This window comes from Melopsittacus undulatus, chromosome 12 (assembly GCF_012275295.1).
Source record: "Melopsittacus undulatus isolate bMelUnd1 chromosome 12, bMelUnd1.mat.Z, whole genome shotgun sequence".
Lineage (NCBI taxonomy): Eukaryota > Metazoa > Chordata > Aves > Psittaciformes > Psittaculidae > Melopsittacus > Melopsittacus undulatus.
In genome coordinates, this window is record NC_047538.1 from 8,078,580 (window position 1) to 8,098,420 (window position 19,841).

Here is a 19,841-nt window from a genome sequence, read left to right on the forward strand (position 1 = left end):
TTCTCCCATTGGCTGCAGCCCCGGCCGGGCCCACCGGCGAGGCCACGCCCCCCGCGGTGCGGCACCATCGCCCTAGTAACCCGATGCTGAGTCGGGCGCGACCATCCGCGCGGGGGGGGACGGCCTGCGCTATGGCCGCCTTTCCGCCGCTACCGCCGAGCTCCGCCCCGCTCCGCCATCACACCGCTATCACACCGCTGCTGCTCCTCTCCGGTGCACACCGGAGAACGGGTGCGGGAGCACGGGTGGCGGGGTAATGACCGGCGGTGACCCCTCTGATTCCCCCCCGGACCGGCGCGGGGATGGGCGCGCCCGAGAAGATGGCGTCAGGGCGCGGTGAGTGCGTTGGGCCCTATTCTGCCGGTGGTGCGGAGCGGAGCGGAGCGGAGCGGTCGGGTCCGGTCCGGTCCGGTCCGGTCGGGTCGGGCAGGGCTGGACCGGACCGGACCGGACCGGACCCGAGTGTCCGCTCCCGTGTTACCTGCAGCGGGTCCCGGCCCGGTCCCTGCTCGGCCGCGGTGCCCGGTTCGTGCGGTGTGAAGGTGTGCCCGGCCCCGCACGTGGCCGTGCCCGTCGGTTGCGGTGCTCCCGCAGCTCCCGGTTCCTTCCGTTCTCCCTTACCCAGGCTCGGGGCCGGCGGCCGGGACGGGCCCCCCGCGGTGCAGTGAATGGGAGCGGGTGTTCCGGCACAGCCTCACCGTGCCCCCGCACGGCCGGCGCAGGAGGGGACCCCCGGCGCGCACCGCCGGCTTCTGCTGCGTCCTGAAGCACCTCGAAGGGGCCGCGCTCAGCCAGGTACGTGTGAGCTGTGGTCATTGGCCTTCATTAGAGCATCAGTGGGTGCTCTGCACAGGGGATCTGGGGCTGCCCCATCCCTGGCAGTGCTCAAGGCCAGGTTGGACACAGGGCTTGGAGCAGCTGCTCCAGTGGAAGGGGTCCCTTTAAGGTCCCTTCCAACCCAAACCAGCCTTGGTTTTGAGATAAAACCTCTGCATAACACTTAAAAAGTTAATTATCTGTTCCCCCCGTTACCAAAGCACGTTCTGCAGATTGCGGCTGCTGAGATGGGTGTTCTGCACTGGGGCTGATCCTGTTCTCCTTTGCAGGGCGCTGAGTACCAGCTGCGCCTCTCCCTGTTCGATGCCACCTACCACCACTTCTTCGGCAGGACCTGGAGGAGCAGCCTTCGAGTTGCCCGTGCTGCCCCATCGTGCCCGGCCAAGGTGGTGTTCAATGAGGTGGGTGCAGGGGGAGCACCAGCAGACCTGGGAATGGGCAGCGATCCATCAGGGAATGGATGGAGCTGCAGGAGCAGGGTCCGAGGAGGGGGGTTTTAATACATGAAGGGAAAAGTTGGTTTTGGTGTTGAGGTTTGAGCTGCTCTGCTTTGGTGCTGGTTTACTTCATCAGTCTGGAGCTCTGGGGTCCCACTGTCAGCACGATGTAGCCGGGAGGCTTTGAACACAGGTCATGAAGCAGGCACAGGCTCTCTCCCTCGTCTGCTTATGATTCTTGTCTGCAGTGATTTGCTCTGCTGCATGCAGGCAGAGGACCAACCCTTTTTCCTTCTTGGCATTACCCAATCCTTTGCCCAGGCTGCAGCCAGACTCTGCCCAACTATTAAGTTTTAATGGAACTCTTTATTAAGCTTTATGTAATGCAAAGCTTTATTAAGCGTTGTTTAATGGAAGGCTTTATTAAGCGTTGTTTAATGGAAGGCTTTATTAAGCGTTCCCTGGAACGGGGAAGGGAGGTCTGGGGATGCTTCCATGGCAGCCTGGCAGCCGCGGTGTGCTGCCTGCTGCGCACAGGGCTGGCAGCAGAGAGCAGTGTTTGCTCACGAATGGGAAGGCTCAGCCCCCCTCTGGCACAGCTTCCCTCTCCTTTACCTGCGAACCAACCTCATCCAATGATGCTGCTGATAGCACAAACCGGGGTGCCCCTTACTGGGGAGACCCCATCGGCCCAGCGCTGCCGGTGAGGTGCAGCATGGTTAGTGCTGTGTTCCTTCATTTGTTGGTGTCAGTAACAGTATCTGAGACTCTTTGACCTCTGCATTTCTTCCCCAAGTGCTTTAATTCTCATCCGAGCCCTGCTTTTTTGAGGAGGGATGGAGAAAATCCAAGGTAGGGGCATGGGGTCTGCATGTGTGACAGGTCCAGGTGACCCCGGTGCTGCATTGCCCTTGTGGGGTTTAGAGGAGAGGACTGCGCTGTCACAAGGCACTGCTGATGCTCATAGGGGACAGCGAGCTTGGTTTTACAATGGAGCTGCTGCAAAGGCTCCCTGGCTCTGCATCCAGAGGTCATTATTGCAGTGGTTTGCAATAAAAGGTAATAGAATAGCGATTTATTTCCCTGGGTTGATGGGGTAATGTCTCTGTCCGTTATCCTTTCCTGACAGCCTGCGATTACCGTAAACGCTTTCCCTGGGATGCTGCAGTAATGAGTCTTTAATAGAAAGATTAACCTAGCCTTAAATCTTGTCCTGAGGAGGTGACCTGTGTCCTGTGCCCTCCTGCCTGCAGGGCAAGGCCACCCCTGTCTCTGCTCCCCACACTGGGTTGGGGTATTCTGACTCCTTTGGTTGCCCTGGTGTGGGGTTTGCTCTGCAGCCTGTGAGTTACTGTGGAAAGTGGATGTTAGCAACAAAGAAAGGAAGGAAAACAAAAGCTGATGATGTTTGAGGTTTAAGGAGGTTGAGATCTGGGGTCATTTGCCATGAGCTTTTAGCTGGAAGTTTTAATGGATGTTCTGGTTATGCTGTTTGCTGTCCCAGTGCCACAGGCATTGCTCTGCCATGGGCTCCACCTTTCTCTCTCCATTCCCACTGCAGACCATTTACTTCCACACCTCCTTGAACCACCCTGGCATTGCTGCTGTTGTGGAAGTGGTGGTGACAGCTAAGAAGGAGGGTGGGGGCTCTCAGCATCTCTCCTGTGGCTTTGGAGTCATCCCTGTGTTTGGCAGCGCCTCGGAGGTGAAGGACCTGGCCACCAAGGACAGAGTGTAGGTGTCATTGCCTTGCTGCTGCGTGATGGGGGATGCTGGGCATCGGGGTGACAATGTACATGGCTGCTTTGAGGAGAGGAAAGGTGGTCCTGGGGCTGCAGAAACAGAGCCAGCATTTAGGAACCTGGAGTTCTGCACTGATGGAGAAGCAGCAGTGGGTCTGTAAGTGATGCCTGCTCTTTCCTTAATGGACAGGGTTTTAGCATGGGTGCACAGTAGGCAGGGGGTGTCTGACTGTGAGCAGAGGCACTGTGGAAGAGGGAGGTGTGCTTCAGGGTGCATTTACTGTGTGCTCTTTGCTTTCAGGCTGAAGCTGTACCATGGGACGCCCCGTGCCTTGCTGCACCCCCTCTTTCAGGAGCCCATGGAAAGTAAGCAGCAGCAGCAGGATGGTGGCCTCTCTTACCCACATGAGTTTTGATGTCCTTATGTAGTGCTAAGTGGACTTGCCTTACTGCCAGATAGGAAAAGCCTGGCTGGGCAAACCCAGGTTTTCCTCTGCTCCCAGCACGTGCATTCATGGATGGTAGTTTCAGCAGTGGTGCTGTGAGGCTGTCTCTGCACCTTTGATCATTTTGGGATGTTTTCTCTTCTCCAGAGAACAAATACCTGACGGTGATGGAGAAGAGCCACCTGCAGTACACCCTGAGGCCCCACCAGCCCCTGGAGACGATATCCCACCTGCTCCCTGAAAACCTTCCAGTGTCCGGGCTGCACAACATTCCTGGCTTGCTGCCAGTGTGCGGAGACATGAGTAAGGGCTCCTTCCCTTTCCCTGCTGCTGTTGGCTCTGGTGCCCCCCTGGTCCTGGTGACACCTCCTTGCCCACAGCATGACCTGTGGCCACCGCGGTGTGTTTTCAGGTGGCTGCTTGCAGAAGCCCCAGCTGATGGAGCTGGTGACCTGCTATCTGGAGAGGCTGTCTGTCTGTCTGTACCCTTCCCTGGAGGAGTTCGAGGAGGAGCTGCTGGACTTGCTCAACAGCGATCGCTTGCTGCAGGTACTGCTGGTGCAGTTAAGCAGGGGAAGGTCTGATGCATGAGCAGTGATGTTGGTGCTTCGGTTATGGGTGGAGTGGAAGGGTTCAGATGGTAGTTGTTTTGCATGGAGTCCCTGATTTTCTTTGCTGTACAAGCCTTCTCCTTGCTTTACTGCTGGCTGAGCCATAGGTGCTCTCTGTAGGCTTTGTTTTGAGCATCCAGACACTAATAAGCAGAGCCTGAGTTTGGGACAATGCAAAGACAAGATGCAGAGCACTCTGAGGAGATCTCTTTAGGAACAGGACTATTGGCCAGATCCTTTATTTGCCAGATTTGCACCAGCTCTGCCCTAAAGATGAACGATTTCCATATTCATCAGCCACCACGGGGGTGGATCCTGCTCCGAGTTCCCTTTGGATTGCCTGTATTTCCTGGCTGTGGGTGGGCTGGGGAAGGGATGCTGTGCCTCCTCACTACCCAAGCTGAGAACCTGCCTGTCGCAGGCTAACGCTGCTCCGGATGGTGATGGGATGGTGGTGCGGGAGCGGCGGCTGCACGTCGGTGTCCACAACGGGCTGTGCTTCGTCCAGGCACCACAGGTGGCTGTGCTGGTGCCCAAGGCAGCGCAGGATGGCTCCATAGGGGTGCCCAGCTCCGGAGCCAGGTAAGGGGGAAGCCCTGCACTGCTTGTGGTGCTTCCCTCCTGCCTTGTGCATTGCCTGCAGTTCCTCTCCATCCTGGCGCAGGGATGCAGGTCAGGCCCTGGTGCTGAGGAGCCGCATCCACCTCAGTGAGATGGTGCCTCACCCGGCGTTTGGGATCTGCTTCCAGCTGGAATATGTCTTGTGCAGCGCAGGGAGAACCGGTGGGAAGGTAGGGCCGAGTGTGTGCACTTCACCCTGTATTAAACCATGGAGATGTGCTGCTGGGGACTGATCCCTGTTGAGGAACCCCATCCTCTGCCTCTGCCATCCTGCACCCCCAGGATGCTGCAGCTCCTGCTGCCTGACAAACTGCCCTGCAGAGTGTCCAGGTGCTTTCTGCAGCAGATATCCTGCAAATGGGCTATTGAATCATTTTAATTACCTGTGGAGCCATTTCTCCACCGTGTACATGGAGAAATGTGGCCTGCAGCAGTCCCAGCGTGTTCTGGGAAGCCAATTCAGAACATTTCAGCCTTTTTTTCATTTAAAAAAGGCTTTTCTTTAGAATGTAGCATTTCTGCTGAGAAGTTAACCCCTGAGCTTCAGCCTGAGGTTCTCTGGTTGTTAAAGCCAGACAAAGCCTTTGTATTGACTGCAGATGCCAGGCTCGTTAATGCCTACTTAGCGATCGTTAACATGTATTTCAGTTTAACCTTGCTGGAGGCTAAACCCGGCTTAAAGAGCTGTTTAGGTGTGCCCACCAGAGCCCCTTTGCTGTTGGAGCCACCACCTCCTTGGTGCCACTGAATCCATTGGTTCATGAGGAGGCTCTAATGTCCCTGCAGATATGCTCCCTGCAGGAAGTGACCTCTCCTTGGGGAGGAATGGGTGTTTATAGTGGGAAACATATCAGGCCAGAGGGATTGGTGTCGAGGTTTGCTGTTGGAAGTTGTGTTGGGCTCAACTGCTTTAGGATGCTGAGAGCCGAGGCCCACAGAGACTTGGAGCTGCAGTTCTGTGCTGTAGGCAGAGCAGTTAATCCCAAGGCTGGTGTGGAGCTGATCCCCTTGTCCTCAGTGCTATAATTAGCAGGCTGTGAGGGCGATTGCAGGCGCTGGCAGAGGCTCTGGGTTCTCTTCTCCACCTCTCCTTTGCTTTGGGGGGAGGCTGTGGTAAGTGGAAGCTTTTACACTGCCTTTCCCATCTGCCAGGAATGGGGGGGTCAGATATATCCCTTAATGCAGTGTGCTTGAGGTGGGGGATTAGAGCCCTTTGGTGCTGGTGGCTCTGTCTCAGCTTATGTGTGCTAAATAGCTGCAAGGGTGAAAACCCTGCTCGTTTTGACAAGCATCATATTGTGCTTTTACCTTGTAGTAGAGTGATGGTGATCTGTAACCTAGAGGTGTAGTCCCTTGTGTAGGTGGGTGCAGGGATGAGATAGGAATTACTTGGGCTGTGGGTTTCTGCAGGGAAGGAATAACATCAGCAGCGGGCTGGTAAAGGGGGTAAGTGCAAGGAAAACCAGAGCACTGGTGTGGGAAGGGTGGCATAGGGCTTAGGGAGAAACTGGGATTCATACCTGTGTGCCCTGAGTCTGTGGTCAGGTGTCAGAGGTGAAATCACACAGGAGGGCACCAGTTCTGCTGGCAGAGGGGAGAGAACCAAACCTGGATTGGATCCACATCCCTTTCCATCAGAGAAGCAGTCCTGGTCCTCCTGGGAGCCTGAAAGGGATGGGAGCAGCATTAGGGTTGGGGTGGGGGGTGGAAATGGGTGCAAGAAGAGAAATAAGGTGCTGGAAAGCAGAACGTCCCCAGGATGGGTTGAAGGGACACAGGTCCTGCGGGATGGGAGGATGTGCAGGAGGTGAGGCCCTGCTTCCTCCATCCCACAGGCCATTCGGGATGCCCATTGCTCTCCCTGTGTTCCGCAGGCGCTGGCTGGCAGCGAGGCAGCCGACATGCGCTCCGTGCGCTGGGCTCTGTGGAGCCCGGATGCTGGTGAGGCGGATGTGGTGCTGCCCCTGCGTGGTGGTGCCCACCGAGGCCCCTGCCAAACCCTGGTGTACCGGACCCCGCCGGGCAGGAGCTCCCGCAAGGTGAGCCATGGTGCTGGGGATGCTGATGGGGATTGGGCAGGTTTGGTGTGAGGGGGCTCTTTGCCAAGACCTCGGTAAGCACCCAGGCGGCTCCCTGCATATCCGGGCATGGATGGAGAGGGATGGAAGGAGGATTGCCACCCTTGTCCCCCCCACCTTGCCAGTGAGCACTGCACTGGAAGAGAGCACTTGGTGCCCAGTGCTGCTTGATTTCAGTCACTGCAGACACACAGTGTTTAACTCCCGGTTCCAGGGGAAGCACATGGAGTCCGGGACTGTCCGGTTCCATGTTTCCAGGGATGCGGAAGAACACGCTGTAACTGCTGCACAGAGCCTTTGTAAAGCCAGGGACGAGCAGGAGAAGCCTCCCACACCATCACCGAGTGAGTGTTTTCCAATTGCTGACATTTAAAACACAGTGTGGTGCTGGTGTCTGCTGGTGGGGGGGGAACACGGCTCCAGGGAGGTGCAGTGAGCAGCTTGTGAAGTACCAGGAGGAACCAAGTTCCCATTGAGTTACATTCAGCTCTCACTTTAACTTGCACATGTCCCTGTGGTAGTAGCACTGCTCCAAGTGCAGGATCCTCAGGGATTTCCAGCCTGCTCCCGTTCTGGGTCACTCCGATGGCTCATGTGCCCAGCACCCGGAAGAGCCGGATGGGTGCAGCAGTAGCACACTGCTTTCTGCTGCTCATCCTTCTGGACTCTGAGTCCCCTCAGGCATGAGGACAGGAGAAATGTCAGTTATAGGGTGAAGGGAGGAAACCTTTTCATGGTGCTGCTGGTGCTTTACCAGGGAAGAGTGGATGGGGTTTGTGTGCAGGAATGCATCTATCCATGGTGCAGGGTTGCCAGGTCACTGGCTGTGCTGGAGAGAAAACTGCTGTTGGTGTGGGCTTGGGCATGGAGCTGAGTCTGGGCTGCTGGAAATCCTCTCTGGCTTGTTTCCATGTAATCCTGCCTGTTGTGATCGGTGGGAAAGCAGCTTCCCTATCTGCAGCATTGCTCCTGCTCCGCTTCCCACGCAGGTCTTGCTGTGATGCTCCAGATACCTGGCAGTGTTTCAACACGTTTATGGGCTTATCCAGCTCCTGGTGAGCAGTCGGTGCCAGCCCGCGGGTCAGGGTGATGCTGGCACATGGATGTCTGTTCCCATGCCAGCCCTGGTGCTGCTGTGCCTTCCACGAGGTGGCAGAGTGGTACCACAGCATTGCTGCAGCCCGTGCTGGCTGCACACGGGTGAGGAGCCGGGTATGCTGTGTAAGGGGCTTTAGAGCAGAAAGCTTCAGGTGAAGAGAAGGGGTTTGGGGCTGTGCTTTAGGCTCCCTATGGCAATGCTGCTGGTGCCTTCCTGGTGCTGCTTGAAAGGTTGTTTAAGACACCTTCCAGCCAGGATGGGGAGTTCAGTGTGAGGAACAAGTGTGCTTCCAGCCCAGCTTCCAGCCCAGTTGGAGCATGGATGGGGTGCCCAGTGAGGGATGATGCTCTGATGAGGTGATTGTAGAGGTGTTTCCCTGTCTCTGGTGGCACTGGGAAGTGCAGTGGCGATCCCATGGGGTGAGTGGCCACACGTGAGAGCCAGCCTGCATCCCGAGCTGCTGGAGGAGCGTTTGGTTAACATGGTTGGGAAACAAGGGGAGGGCAAGCACATCATCCATCAGCTCAGGTGCTGGATGATGGATGCGTCAGTCACCTCTGAACACTGACCCAAGCCATCCTCATGGGGGAAACCACTGTTGTAGATGCAAGGAAATCAGGGTGGTTTCCTTTGCACAGCAGTCAGCATGAGATAGCTTGAATACACACAGTAGTGGAAGCAAAATGAGGTCTCTGCATCACATGGATGCAGAGATGGAACATCTGTGCCCCTGCTCCACTCTGAAGGGCCCGCGGCAGAGCGAGCTCTTGTGCTGGCACAGGAGCTGAGCAAATCCAGACACGATGGTGCCTGTTCCATTCTGGGGCACAAAAGGCTGAAGAGAGTGACAAGAAATAACAGAGGAGCGATGAAAACCTTAAAGGATCCTCAAAGTTTCACGTCTCATTAAGCATCCCGCTTAGGCAGTGCTGTGTGGCCGCAGGGAGCTGCGGCACCGTCTGGGGATGCTGCAGCTGCCTGCCTCTTGCAGCAGAGTTAGCCTCATTCCCAGCAAAATAATGGATGGATCTGGAAATACACTACTTACCCCCCCAGGTAATGGGGTTATTGGAGAGATAAGTCAAAGCAGTGGCTGAGCGGTGCTGGCTGCCTTGCTGAGCTGGCTTCACCCCAACACTCAGATGGGCTGGTGGGAGATTGGGGGTGCTCGGTGGTGGAGGGGACAGCAGTGACAGAGGGTTCATTCCAGCATCAATCCTGTTCCTCTCTGCAGGTCTGGTGGCTCTGCCGACGGTGGTGACCTCCCCACGGGGACCAGGGGTAAGTGCCATGGGCACAGGCAGTGGGTCATGGCATTCCCAGGGGATGTGCTCCCGGTCCCATCCTCTTTCCTGCCTCCTGTAGCCAACAGACACTAAACGTCCTGCTCAAATCCACCTCCTCCAGGGCAGCAAAACAGATCCCACATATAACATGCTGGGCAAGATCCCTGAGCTCCTTTCACACCCCAGATGTACCTGTAAGGGCAGTTCTGGTTTGTGTCAGCCCACATTTGCTGGGTATTCTTACTCCCCGGTCCATGCTGACAGTGATGCATGACTTCTTCTTGTGGAGCTGCTGGGATTTAAGGAGAGCTGTGAATACAGAGATCCCTCTTTAGGCCTTTTTTCTCTTGTATCTTGATGCAGGGATCAATGCACACAAATATTTTTGATGAAATAAAATGCTTCGTGAGTCTGTTTTAAGCAGTTTGACCTTCCTCATGCATTTTCCCATCTATTTACCAGGGAAAGCGCAGCAGCTGAAGGGGAAGCAGAGGTGCAAACCCTCTGGCAGCTGAGCTGGGCTTTACCAGTGCAGGGCTCTCATTCTCTCTGCTCTCCTCCCCAGCTCTCAGTGTCCCAGCTCTCGGTGTCCCCACCACGGGCTGGGGGCCGGTCCCTGGTACCACCGGACCGTGGCTCTGGGCAGGATGGTGGCATCACTCACCTGGAGGCTGACCTGAGCCTGCCAGACCCGGAGCACTGTGCTGGTGACCAGCTGCAGGCACTGCCCTTCACCCCACTGCAGGTGCCCATGGCTGCCGTGGGGCTGCAAGCAGGCAGGTGATGCTCGCTGTCCCCTGTGCTCCTGTACCCCCATTGCCAGCCCATTGGGGTCTCTGTGTCTGTGCTGCACGGCTCACCCTTGTCTCTCCATCAGCTCCCATACGGTGCTGTCCCGTGCCTCCCTGGCACGCCTGCACGCTGCTGGCTTCCCGGACATCCTGGACCGCAACCAGGAGCCCGTGGACATCTCGGAGCCGGTGGAGCCGGGGAGCTTCAGCCTGCAGCTAGAGGAAGCTGACCCTCTGCAAGGGAATGAGATAACCCTGCAGTTCCTGGCCTTTGGCAGGTGGGGTGGGCAGATCCCAGCGGGAAGTGTCCTGTCCCAAACCCCCCCAGTCCATTTACCTCCTTGAACAGGAGGAATCCTTGCAAAGGAGCTGCATCCTCCAGCAGCTGCCATGGAGGCAGAGCCCTGGAGAGCTCTTGTCCTTGACGATGCTCTTGTCCTTCCTGGACTCTCTTAAATCATACTCAGTTCCTTCCATTGTGTCCGTTAGCCACAATGTGATGTAAAAGCTGCTTAATGCAGGGCTGCTCCATACATGCAGATGGAGCTGAGAAAGTTGGCACCGATGGGGTGGCTGTGGCTGGATAAAGCTGCACTTGTGGTTTTCCTGTGCATGGCAGCATGCTGTGTGAAGGTAAAGCGTTGTCTTTGCTGGGCTCCTCTGTCATAGCATATGGCAGGAGACAGCTGGAATTACAAAGCTTTTTGGGAAGCCAAGGCAAACCGTATGCCCGCTGTCTTCAGAGGAGTCCAAATACTTGTGATGCTGCCAATCATCTCTTGTTCTTTACCTCTGTGTGTGTGCCAAACACATGATGGGGAGGCAGTGCCATGCCATGAGCTAACCTAACCCCATTCTCTCCTCAAGGGATGCTCAGGGCAGTGTGGAGTGGCTGTGGCCAAGGACCATCTTCCTCACATTCCAGTTCTACCGCTTCCCACCGGTCACCACACCACGGCTGCAGCTGGTCAGCATGGAAGGGGGGCCAGGCTCCAGGCTGGCTGTGCCGGCACAGCTCCTTGTGCGGGTGAACACGGATGGCACCCCCAGCACTGGTAAGCTCTGGTTGGAACATGTGGATGCTCCTCTTCATCAGTCAGGTTTGGGCTTGCCCCTGGGCTGAGGAATGGGCTGGTGCGTGCTTTAACAGCACAACTCTGCTGAGACACCAGCATTCCCAATGTCCTGTGTTGGAAGTAAAGCACTGGTGGGTGCTGGGGGTACAGTCAGCATCCTGATGCTGCCAGCTCTGGCAACTGAGTGCCTTGGATAAGAAAGGCACCACATGAGCTCTGCTCTGCTCAGTGAGTAGCTCTCATCCTCCTGGCTGAAGGCTTTTCTTTGTGTCTTGTTCAACCCTGGTCCTAAGGGACACCACAAGCACTTGTGGCTGGTGAAGCTCCTCCATGTGGGGCTAATGGAGTCTGTACAGCCCAAGTGTTAGTGGAGGATGCCAATCCCAGGGGCCCTTGGACCTTGCTGATGGACCAAGCAGAGGAGATGGGCTGTGTGACACACAGGTTCCCCGGAGCAGAAGAACTCTGTCCCAGCTGCTGGGCCCAAGGAAGCTCCATGTCCATGGTGATGCTGTGTCTCACAGGACTGCCAGGCTTGCAGCTGAAGTACATGGTGGATCCTGCGTTCCTGCGTGCTGGGGAGCAGCCCTGGTTCCTGCGGTACCTGGCTGAGCACAGCCTCCAGATCGACATCTGGGATGGAGACTCCCTGCTCCTCGTTGGCTCTGCTGCTGTTAAACTGCAGGTATTGGTTAAACTGGAGCTCTTGCCCCATAAGCCTACAGGGATGCTGCTGATGGAGACCCTCTCCTTAGCATGCAGGGGTGTTAAGGAAGAGCCTGACTTTTCCTTTGGTCCTGTGTTGAGATGCTCTTGCATTTCCCTCACATCTCTAAGTAATGGAGTTGCTGTCAGCTCCTCTGTGTAACTGAGACTGATGTCAGCCTGACAAGCTCCTGACTGCAGGATTTGTCATCTTTTCCTTGGAAGTGATGGCAGAACATTCATTTTCTGACTCCTCTGGAACTCCTGCAGTATCCTAGGGCTGAAACCCCAGACCTAGGGCATGGAGACATCCCTACCCCGACCCCTCAACCCCACAGACCCCCAGTAACTCATTACCCCTTGTCCTCAGCCCCTCCTGCGCCAGGGCCGAGCAGCAGTCAGGACACACCATGAGCTGCAGGTGGCCACGACCGAGTACGAGCCAGATGCCACTGTGATGGGCCAGGAGGCTCTACGGCACGGTGCCCTGCGGCCCCTCGGTGTGCATGTGGTGGTGCGGGGCCACCTCCACCTCTGCCTGGCCAATGTTGGTAAGAGCCTGCTGCTCACACAGGCTTGAATGCTGCACTGGTGGCTTGTGTTCCTTGCTGGGTAACTCCTGTCCCAGCATCAGCTGCTTGACTGGGTGCTATAGGCAGGGGCATAAGGCTCCTGGTTGTGCCTGTGGTCCCTGCAAGTGCCAGCTCAAGGCTGTGGGAGGCTGATGGTGTGGGCACAACACCATGTGTTCAGGTGCTAGCAAACAGCATGGGGCTGAGGGAGAAGTGTGCAGTGCACACGGCTGTACCTGATGGAAAACCACGCTTGTAAGGGTGTTAGTCTTCCTGGAACCTGCCGGCTGCTTCTATTTTATATATTTAATTCCCTGTCCTGTAAATGTGCAGTGACTAAAATCTTATCTTCTGAAGAAAGATTAGCTCCATTAGGAGATATCTGAAATCATCATTTCCATACTTGCCTGCAAAGGGATGATAAGCTCCTGGGAAGGAGAATCTGAGATCCAAACCCAGGGAGAGGTTTAACTCACACCGGGTGAAAGAAAGGGAGGAAGCAAAGATGCTGCACTAGGGCACTAGGTGATTGGTTGTTTTTCCCTGCATCTTCTTTTCATTTCAAAATGCTGTTGTTAAAAGCAGCATTGAAAAGCACCTGAAGGATGGGGATGGGGTTTGTTGGCTGGGGAAACACCTGTCAGAGCTTTGTCCAGCTCTGCTTGGCATGGCCTTTGTGGATGGCACTGTGCTGATGCTGCTGCCTCTGGGCTGCATGGTGGTACCTGCTCTGGAGGGAGCACTGCTGGGCTCACAGAGCATCGCTGGCAGGCAGGGTTTGCTCCTGCTTTAAACTGTTACAGTGAGAACCGGATGGTTTTCTGCTCACCTCATCTCTGCTTGTGCCAGGTCACCCATGCGAGGACACCCCAGCACAGCTGCCATCCCCATTGCTATCCCGCTCCCGCATCGTGCCCATGCCGGATGGCGCCGGCAACGTCCCAGCTGGCAGCTGGGTCTCCTTCAACGCTGCCACCGGTGAGTCCCGGTTGGGTTTGGGATGGCACAGTCGGTGCCAGCGCTTTGCCCCACTCTTGCTCCCCTTCCTGCCCCTGCAGCACCATGGGGGTCCCTGGCAGTGCCACGGTGCTCTCTGCCCGCAGGCACATGGGTGTCCCTGGCAGTGCCACGGTGCTCTCTGCCTGCAGGCACGTGGGTGTCCCTGGCAGTGCCACGGTGCTCTCTGCCTGCAGGCACGTGGGTGTCCCTGGCAGTGCCACGGTGCTCTCTGCCGCAGGCACGCGGGTGTCCCTGGCAGTGCCACGGTGCTCTCTGCTGCAGGCACGCGGGTGTCCCTGGCAGTGCCACGGTGCTCTCTGCCGCAGGCACGTGGGTGTCCCTGGCAGTGCCATGGTGCTCTCTGCCCGCAGGCACGCGGGTGTCACGGGCTCGGAGGCTGGTGGATGTGGATGGGGAGCTGGCGGCTGCACTGCGCAGCCGCTGGCCGGAGGCGAGGCTGGCACCTCCGGTGGCACCCAGCGAGGCCGAGGCCGCTCGCCGGCGCAAGCTGCGGCGCATGGCACTGGTGCGGCAGCAGGAGGGTGCTGGTGCTGGGAGGACACCGCAGCTGACGGTGAGAGGGACCCCAGGGGCTGGGGATGCTGTGGTGGCACCAGGGTTATGGTTCCCTCTATCCCCAGCAGGGTTGGCCAGAGCAGCGCGCCCGGCACATCCGGGACCTGCAGATCATCGATGCCTACCGGGAGCACACCAAGGGGGAGAGCATCTCTCAGATGCTCAGCCAGGCCATCACCGTCACCCGCACCGTGCACGCCGTGCTGGGGAAGGCTGAGTTCTTTGAGTTCACCCTGAAGAACCCCTATGGCATCCAGCACACTGTGACCATCGAGGTTGACCACCCCGAGCTCAGGTGGGGGCTGAAGTGGGGTCTGCTCTGTGTGTGTGGGGTGATGCCAGGGTGACGCTGGCTCCCCACCAGTCCTCACCAGCACCTCTGCCGCTCGCTGCCCCAGTGTCATACTGGACCCAAGGGAATGGCGGCACTTCAAGGAGCTGACCAAGAGTGTTACACCGGTGGAGGAGGAGATGTTCCACCTCCGTGATGACCTCAGGCCTCAGGTCTACCTGCGCCCCAACGAGACTGTTCGCATCCCCTTTAAATACCAGACCTTCTGTGCAGACCCTGCTGTTGTGGCAGCACAGGTTGGTGCTGAGCCCCCTTTTGAGCTGTTCCCGGTAGGAAGCGTTTCCCTTGGCTGTGTTTCCCTGTGCAGTGGTTCTGCCTTTGGGAACACGGTGCAGCCATAGCAGTGCTGCATCCTGAGGCAATCCACTCCTGTACCCCACAGGGACCAGCAGGGCTGGGTGCTGGTGCTGGCACAGCCATCCATTCCATAGGGAAAAGCGGGGCCGGGCGGACAAAGCACATCCAGGTGAGGGAGCTGGGGGAGAGGGGCTGTGCAGGAGGAGGAGCATCCCTCCTGCAGAGCTCCATCCTTCTCCTGCCCTCTGGGACAGGTTTCCTTCCAGGTGAGTGGGGGGAAGCCCATTGCACTGCTGCGGGTGAAGGTGGAGCCGCAGCCCCATGTGGTGGACCAGACCTTCCGCTTCTACCACCCTGAGCTCACCTTCCTGAAGAAGACCATTCGGCTGCCACCCTGGCACACTCTCCCCGGTGAGCCTGTGGCTCTTATGGTGTTAATCCACCACCCGTGGTTCATGGGGATGTGGCTTTGAGGTGTGTGAGCATCCAGAGAGCACTTGGGTGCTTCTTTAGGCTCCTTGCTTGCTCTTTATCCATCTGCCAGCATTCATTTTATACCCAGTTCCCTGTACCAGTACAGCCATGCACTGGTAGGGTTACAGTGTAAGGGATCCAGGTCTATGGCTGCATGAGGGGCAGGGTAGCAAGCACAAAGTGCTGAATATGGCTTCATCTCTGGGTCTCTCCCCAGGCACACCAGTGGGGATGCAAAGTGGGGAGCCTGAGATGTATGTTCGCTGCAGCGACCCAGACATCATCTGTGAAACCAAAACCATGGTACTGGTTCTGCTTTGGCGTTGGTCCTGTGCTTTGTGTCCTCCTGCTGTGGGTTGGTTTTGTTGGCAGAGGAATGCCTTGCACCCATGCAGTGACATTGATGTGCAGCCCCTGCTTTGGAGCACGCAGCATGGGCTTCTTGGGCTTGGTTTGCATCGGGGGGTTAGGAAGGGAAACTGAATGTGGGCACATGCTTTGCAGCTGGTGATGGAGGGGGGGTGCTGATTGCCTGACATGCGTTAGGGTGGGAATTGGATTATGGCTTGTTAGAAAACTTGGGGAAGTGTTGCCAACATTTGATGACAGATGCAGACCTGGAATGCGATAGTTGTTTGTGTCCTCTTTGGTAATTAAAAACACTGGAAGAGCTCAGCCAAGCTCCATTATAACTTGATAACTTAGTTCAACGAGATGCAGACAGCATCTGCGTTCAGTGGCGGGTTCCTCTGTTGGGAGGAACCCAGAGCTCTGGTTAGTGGGGTGATGGTGAGGTTGGGGTGATGCTCTGTGTTCTGCATGCAGGGGCCTGGGGAGCCACAGGACATCTTCTTAAAAGTAGCTGGAGGACCAAGCCCACAGATCAAAAAGTTCTTTGTTGCTATTTACACGTAAGTACCAGAACCCCAAACCAGTGAGGAACGTGATGCTCCCACTGCCCTCCCATCCCTGGCAGTGCTCAAGGCCAGGTTGGACACAGGGGCTTGGAGCAGCTGCTCCAGTGGAAGGGGTTGGAACTGAATAAGTTTTAAGGTCCCTTCAACCTGATTCTATGATCCTATGATCGCAGAGCCTGGGCCGGAGGCATGTTTGATGGGATGTTTGCAGCTCAGGTTCTCTTTTCCCCTAACCACTCTGGCCAGTACATCCTCAGCATGCAGCCAGGTGCCTTTTGCACCAGCCTTGGGTGATGCTTCAGGAGCGGGTGGCACTGAACTGGTTTCCTTATGGGAAGCTCCCTGCTCGCTCCAAGCCTCTGTTTGTCTCTCACAGGGACCCCTGGCTGGCAGCACCCATCCAGACCTGGCAGTTCTACCTGCACTCACTGCAGCGCCTGGATGTCAGCTGCAGCACGGGGCAGCTCAGCCGCCTCTCGCTGCTGCTCCGGGGCACGGCAGCACCGCGCAGGGTGCAGGCCTTCACCTCCCACCCGCAGGAGCTGGAGGTAACCCTGGAGCCAGGCCATGGGGTTCCCTATGGGAGCTGGGGGAGCCAGCCCGCTCAGAATGATGAATAACCTACTGCGGCAAAGTGTGTGTGATAATTGTCTCTTGATTAGGGCTGTCATGTGTAGGATCATCGGCACAAACCCCAGAGGGCACATTATCTGTGTTAATGAGACTGTCAGGACTAACCATTTCCATAGGATTCCTCCGGCCCTAATTGCAGATGGGAATAATAACAGGCACAAACCCCCCTGTAAACAAAAGGGAAAGTCTCCCTGGGGAAGCCTGGGAGGGGAGGGAGTCCCCAGGCTGGGATGGAGCTGGTTTTCCTTGACCATCTCCCATCCTTCCCAGCACAGAGCCAGTTGTGGTGTAGTCACATAGGTGGGATTCAGTGCACCGGGCAGGCTAAGAGCAATGGGATCTCATTATGATCCAAGCTGGATGTAGTGCAACATGCTTGTTCCATGTTGGTGTCTGCAGGTGGATCCGGATGGTGCCTTCCTTCTCCCTGCCAACGGCATCCAGGACCTGTATGTTGGTGTGAGGCCTCGGAGGGCCGGCAGCAGGTTCATCTACCTCAACCTGGTGGATGTGGAGTCCCACCAGCTGGTGTCCTCCTGGCTGCTGTGCCTGGCCTGCAGGCAGCCCCTCATCTCCAAGGTACAGCCAGTCTCATGATGGGGAAACACGGGGCTAGCGCTGGACCAGCAGTTGCAGTCTGGCTGGTAAACCAGAACAGGCTCCTTCCTCTTGTTCCATTATGGGTGTTTTGGTGCTTGCCACCCTGAGGACGTGTTTAGCCCCGTTATGCCTGTATAATCTCCCCCAAATCCCTGGTTCAGTGTGTTATGGGCTGTTCTGAAGGCAGTCCCATCAGCTTGTCAGTATCTCTGGTTGTGAATGAAGGCTGCAGCCTGCTGCTTTCTGTAATGGTGGAAAATCAGATTCCTGCTAATGTGTTCCTTTAAAACCTCATGGAGCCCTCGGGACCAGGGGGAGCTCAGATCAGTTTGAACTGATGCCCCTGCATAGGCCAAGTGCTGCGGGGTTATCTGAGGAGCTCCACTGCTCTGCTCATGGACACCCATTAATGAGCTAGGGAATGAGCTGCCTGGCCCCAGCTGCTCCCTGGCCCTTGGTCAGTCGGGCTTGTAATTACTCCTGTGAGTACAGTGGTGCCAGTAGCAGCGTGAGGAGGATGCTCCTGCTTGGAGGTGGTTTGGTACCTGCTGGCAGACAGATGTGAGGTGTGGAAGGGGAGAGGAGGGGATGTTGCTCCACAACACTCTCCATGGTGTGTTGGCACTGAGGCAACTCCTGTGGTTGTGTTGGGCTTCCCCCTATGCTGCTTCTGCCATGACTTGTCCTTGTCCCGCAGGCATTTGAGATCTTGCTGCCTGCAGGAGGTGGCAGAGGCTGCAACAAGCGCATCACCTACACCAACCCCTACCCCTCGCGTAGGCTGTACTTCCTGTGCACCAACCGGCCTGACCTGCTGCAGTTCAAGGAGGACTCCTTTGAGGTACATCCCCCTTGCCCGACCCCTGCCTGCACCCAGTGCATGGTGTGGTGCAGGTCCCTGTGTCCCGCAGGTCGCCGGTGGGGAGGTGTACACCATCGGCTTGCGCTTCGCCCCCAGCCAGAGCACGGGTGAGGAGGAGATCCTGATTCACATCAATGACCACGAGGACAAGAACGAGGAGACCTTCTGTGTGAAGGTCCTGTACCAGTGAGCAGGGTCTGTGCCTTGGATCTCTGCAGGGGTTTGAGCCTGGTCCCCTCTTCAAGCCAACAGGGCACCGCCATCCCCAGGCATTGCCGTGAGCGCTGGTGGTGCCACATGGCTCCATCGGCACAAAGCAGGGAGAGTGAATGTGTTTGTTACCACACAGGATGGCTTTATTTTTGTCAAGTGTTACTACGATTTTTAGGCATTTTTGGAATCTTTTTTTAACGTAAAAAGTTGCAGATCTGATTCTGTGAGGTATTTTTAAAGTATTTTATATTCTGCACTGGGTTTTGTACTCACTGAGGCTGTTTTGGGGAGTTTTGGGTATATTTTACTCATCCTTCCTCAATTAAACTTGCTGTGCAGCACGGCAGAGCGTGGCAGCTCTTGTTCCGTGGGAAGTGGAAGCCTTTGGAGTCCCCATCCTGCAGAGGCAACTGCTGCAGTGGCACCAGTCCCATGGTGGGGATCCCCTGGAGCATCCTGGGGGTCAGTGCAGGGATGTTGGATGGGAATGGTGGTGGATGGGGGGAATAAAGTCCAGGCTGTGGAGGAAACACCAAGAGGTGCAAAAACAAGGAACCAAGGCCAAAAGAGGGGGGGTCCGTGGCCCTTGTTGTGCCCCTATCATCACACCCTGGCTAAGCCCCTTAGGAACGCATTAGGGCTTCATAGGTGTAAGGCTGGTGCAGGAGGAGCCCTGATGAAGTCATTGCAGAGCTCCTCTGCCTGATGGCAAATGACAGCTGATCTTTTACAAGTGATTGCTCTGTCTGCAGCACGGAGAGGCCCCGAGTGGGGTTGTGGCAGTAGATTAACTGGATAATCCTCATTCTGTTTTCATACAATGATATTGCTTGAGGCTTGTGAAGGAGCTGGTGCTGCCTCAGCCCCAGTAAATGATGTGCTGGTGTGCCCTGGCTCTTCCTTGTTCTCTTCCCATTTCATTCATGTCAGGAATACATGTGGATTCTTGGAATGATACAATTAATTCAGCCTGAACATCTCAGCTCCCATCTCCTCACCAGCCTAGGGAAGAAAAGAGAGGGAAGTGGCTCTTTAACTGAGCTCCTTGGGGAGGTCAGAGTGGGTTGCTGAATTGGAGCTCTCTGCATCATGCAAGTGCTTCAGGTACCCTTGGAACCCTTTCCATGCTTCCATTCCTGCTTTGCCTCACCCTGCATCTGTGTCTTGGGATGCTGGGGACCTTGAGGGATGCGGGCAGCTCTGCCACTGTGTTGTGAGGAGGTGGATGCACTGGGATGGCTCCTGCTCCTTCCCCAGCTGACTTCCTCTCCATGAACATCACCAACCAGCACTGGCACTTCCCATCCTGAGCAGGGCATGGGAAACCCATCAGCATTCATTCACTTACCCAGGCAGGAGCTGTTGTTGTTGCGCTGAACTTTACTGCAGGAGCTGAACTTTACTGATGCTCAGAACAAACAAGCTCTGGGGCCGTGGTTGGCACTGGGGAGGCAGCAGGAGGCTGGGGCCACTGGTAAATGGCAACCAGACATGAGGAAATAGATGGGGGATAAAGGGAGGTGGGTGCAGGAGCTCCTGCCCCAGCTGGGCTGCAGGCTCCTGAGGTGCAGGGGCTGAGGGCTCCAGCCCAAACCTTTATCCTCAGCTGATTTTTCC

The 19,841-nt window shown here is 56.5% G+C and overlaps 1 protein-coding gene across 1 annotated transcript; it reads left to right on the forward strand.

Moving 5' to 3' along the window:
• Window positions 1–290: 290 nt before the first annotated feature.
• NPHP4 (nephrocystin 4) lies at window positions 291–18,798 on the forward strand. Its single transcript, XM_034068541.1, has 29 exons — window positions 291–336; window positions 626–795; window positions 1,107–1,238; window positions 2,836–3,008; window positions 3,318–3,382; window positions 3,610–3,765; window positions 3,875–4,011; window positions 4,495–4,655; window positions 4,738–4,864; window positions 6,569–6,733; window positions 6,987–7,116; window positions 9,106–9,152; window positions 9,723–9,937; window positions 10,035–10,226; window positions 10,816–10,997; window positions 11,549–11,709; window positions 12,100–12,280; window positions 13,151–13,279; window positions 13,672–13,874; window positions 13,942–14,171; window positions 14,275–14,464; window positions 14,611–14,694; window positions 14,780–14,936; window positions 15,217–15,302; window positions 15,825–15,910; window positions 16,293–16,464; window positions 16,949–17,128; window positions 17,847–17,990; window positions 18,061–18,798. The coding sequence occupies exons 1-29, from the start codon at window positions 303–305 to the stop codon at window positions 18,199–18,201; spliced, it is 4,230 nt and encodes a 1,409-aa protein (XP_033924432.1). The 5' UTR covers window positions 291–302; the 3' UTR covers window positions 18,202–18,798.
• Window positions 18,799–19,841: the final 1,043 nt, after the last annotated feature.